This window comes from Rhincodon typus, chromosome 9, assembly GCF_021869965.1.
Source record: "Rhincodon typus isolate 14 chromosome 9, sRhiTyp1.1, whole genome shotgun sequence".
NCBI lineage: Eukaryota > Metazoa > Chordata > Chondrichthyes > Orectolobiformes > Rhincodontidae > Rhincodon > Rhincodon typus.
The window spans coordinates 81,756,380-81,760,051 of record NC_063340.1 but is presented as its reverse complement, the minus strand read 5'-3'; the positions used below and the strand labels follow the sequence as shown (position 1 = coordinate 81,760,051).

The 3,672-nt window shown below is 40.0% G+C and overlaps 1 protein-coding gene across 1 annotated transcript in view; it reads right to left on the bottom strand.

Annotated features, from left to right (window-relative positions):
• Positions 1 to 868: 868 nt before the first annotated feature.
• tarbp1 (TAR (HIV-1) RNA binding protein 1) overlaps positions 869 to 3,672 on the bottom strand; it is a 107,321-nt gene continuing 104,517 nt past the window's right edge. The window contains exons 26-27 of the mRNA XM_048601372.1: positions 1,109 to 1,283; positions 869 to 987 (exon numbers count right to left, since the gene is read on the bottom strand). Of these exons, the coding sequence (XP_048457329.1) occupies positions 869 to 987; positions 1,109 to 1,283 (294 nt within the window). The remainder of the gene's footprint in view (positions 988 to 1,108; positions 1,284 to 3,672) is intronic.

The window sequence follows — 3,672 nt, the reverse complement described above, 5'->3', positions numbered from 1 at the left end:
TCGTGATACCTGCAGCTGCCTGGGTCCTATACTCTGGAATATCCCACCTCAGTAATCAGGATGCAGGCTAGCAGTACCTGATGTTTACCGGAAGGGTAGTTAATATGGCCAAGTGATGATATGCTGAACATCGGAACAGAGCAGGAGCAAGCACTAGCATCTTCAGCCAGCTCTGTCATTCAGCAAGATAATGGCTGATCCAATCTGTGGAACTCATTGTCACAAAAGGCATGAAGGCTAAGTCATTGAGTGTATTTATGACAGTGATAGATAGGTTCTTGGCTGTTAAGGGAATCAAGGGGTACGGGGAGATGGTAGGAGAATTATTCTGTGTGGCTCTTAGGGACTTCATGACACTTGGTTAGCTTACTGGTAAGCCATTAGGAGTTAAACCTAACTGTACATCAATGATGTGTAGAACTGGATGAACACAGCAGGCCAAGCAGCAGAGGAGCAGGAAAGCTGACGTTTCAGGTCTAGACCCTTCTTCAGATTTTTCTTCAGCTCCTCTGATGCTGCTTGGCCTGCTGGAGTTCATCCAGCTCTACACCTTGTTATCTCAGATTCTCCAGCACTAGCAGTTCCCACTATCTCTGTACATTAATGATTGTTGCTACCTACACAGGCTAAATATTTTCTGTGGCAATCCGCATAGTGTAGATTAATAACAATTAATGTTTAATCTGCATAATTAATTATTCATTATTAGTAATTATTAAAGAGAAGCAGTGTGTTGCTTTGGTACAAAAACATCCCTGCATACTAATATGTCACCTACTTGTCCCTAAATTGACTGAGATTTAGGGTTATTGGTATCAACTGCCAACATGTGTATTACACAGTGACCTGAAAAATAATCGGTTAGTCTTTAAGATGTGTAAATAGGAAACTTAGCTTTTACTACTGAATCCAGATAATTTACCATCAGGTAAAGCTGGCCACCCAAGTTGAAAGGGTTGTAGCACAATGTAAAAACCTCCTTCCAGACTGTGGATGCAAAAGGTGTAGGCTAGCCAGTGGATACATTTATACGCATATATACTTGAATAGTCAGATTGAAAACATGCATACTTATTGTAAAAACCAGAGCAGGCAACATAAATTGTACCTTTGTCTCGCTGAATCCAGTCTGTTAATTTTACATCACAAAGTTGATTCCTAGGGTTAAATATATTAAGGGAAGAACTGGAGGACATGCGATTCATAACTCGGCTGAACTTCCAGGGAGGAATCCACTCATCTTCTATAACATCTGATAAACTAGGAAAGATGTAAAATATCGCCTGCAACAGGAAGCAGAAGCACAAGAGGAGCTAAGAGACCAGGGTTGTCATATTGCTTTGTAATTTTAAAAGAAGATAAAGTGACAGGATTGGAAAAAAAAAAGTACTTGCTTTTTTCTTTAGAATCTCTTGTTCTTCATCTTTGATTAATTGTCTGTTGAATAATTATTATGCCTACTTTCCCTAACAGTGAAATATATGGCTTCAACCAATACCACTGACTGACTTCAATTAGTTGTTACTTTTTCACAATGATCAAATGCTGCAGTCAGTGTTTTACTGTTTGCTTAACTGGAATGATAAATTTCTAAAAGATTCTTACAAGCATGAATGCTTGAGTAAGTGAGAAACAGAACAGGTAAGTTAAATGACTCTTTGAACTGTTTTGTCATTCAATAGATCATGGCTGATCTCTGTTATAACTCCACTTTCCCAAATCATTTATGTAGAACTGAAAATATGTAACAAATTTCTTTCATTTGGATGGCAAATATTTGCTTGGCTTTCCAGCACTGGAAAGCTTTATTTAGTATGATATTGCAGCATCAGTTATTCCAAACCAAGAGGTAGCTCAGGTCAAGCATTGATTTATTCATGATAAGCTTCCTATCTTGCACAGGCTAAGACTGCATTTAACAGACAAAAGTAGTAAGGGGGTACACAATAGGTGCGGGGACAGGGTATTTGGGAATGGAGCTGGTGTTTTTAAATATCTCAGATAGTTTGCTTTTGTGGTGTTGATTAAGGGATAATTATTGGCCAGGATACCAGAGATGACTCCTGTTTTTCTTCAATACAGGTAGTACACCTATATCACGATTCTTGTGTTCTTGTGCGAGTTAGCACTTTAGAAAATCATGCGATAGAAAATCGCTATACTTGTACAGCAGAAAGTTCGCGTTATCCAAACAGCGTCCACTATTCATCAATCACGTTACAGCCGATTTGCATTAATGAAACACGCATTATAGCAGAACTTCCTATAATAGCCTTTGGATATATTATACCCACCTCAGCAAGCAAACAGGTCCTTGGTTTAGTATGTAACCAGAAAGATGGTACCTCTGACCCTAGGTACCCGACTAGAGTGTCAACCTTGACTCAAGTCCAAGATTTGTGTGTTTGGGTCTTAAAGTGGGACTTAAAACTGGAACCTTAATAACACAGGAGTGATCCATTCACCGCATTGAACCTGGTCAGCCATTCAATTAGATCATGACTGAGATACACCTCAATGCCACATTCCAACACTGTCTCCATATCACAAGGTCATTAGTCTTCAGACTTGTCTTGAACATGCTCAATGACTGAGCTTCCATAACCCTTTGGGGTAGGGAATTCCAAAGATTTGCCATCTTCTGAATGAAAAAATTCTTGCACATCTGTTTTAAACGGTTTATTCCTTATTCTGCGAATATATCCCAAGTTCTCACCTCACCAAATAAGAATTTCATCCAATTTACACCCACCCTGACATACCCAGCAAGAATTTTGGAACTTTCAATGATATCGCATCCCATCTTTCAAAACCTGAGAGAATACAGTTTCCTCAATCTCTCCTCGTAAGACAAGGCCATCATCCCATGGATCAGTCTGGTGAACCTCTGTTGCACTCCATCTATGGTAAGCATATTCGCCCTTAGGTAAGGGAGGGCAAAACCATACACAACTCTCCAGGGCCAATAAAATGTGGAGCTGGAGGAGCACAGCAGGTCAGACAGCATCCATGGAGCAGGAAAGTCAATGTTCTGGATAGGGACTCTTCAATGTGACTGGTGAAAGGTCCTGACCCAGAACGTCAACCTTCCTGCTCCTCAGATGCAGTCTGACCTGCTGTGCTCCTCCAGCTTCACGTTTTATCGACTCTGACTTTCAGCAGTTGTAGTCCTTGCTATCTCCACAACTCTCCAGGTGCAGGTCTTACCAAAACTTTATACAATTACAGAAAGACATCTTTACATATGCACTCAAATCCCTTGGTGACAAAAAACAAATAATATTTGCTTCCTTTACTGACTGTTGGATCTGCACGGTAGCTTTTTTGTGACTCGTGAACAAGGTCAGCCATGCTTCTCTAGGCACCAATATTCTCCCAACCTCTCACCATTTAACTTTTATTTATACCAAAGTGGCAATTTCACACATTCACATTATATTCCATCTACCACATTCTCGTCTATTCACTTGACCTGTTCATGTTGTGAGAACCACAAACATTTTTTGGGAAATAAATCTGGAAAATTGAAGTTTTGACAAATGCAGAGAATTGACCATGAGGCATTTTGGAATTCAAAGTCCAAAAGTGGAACTGTGTGCTTTACTTATTGTTTACAAAAGTTCAAGTGACCTTTGGAAAAGCAGAGCTATTGAGGGAGAGAGGGAGAGAGGG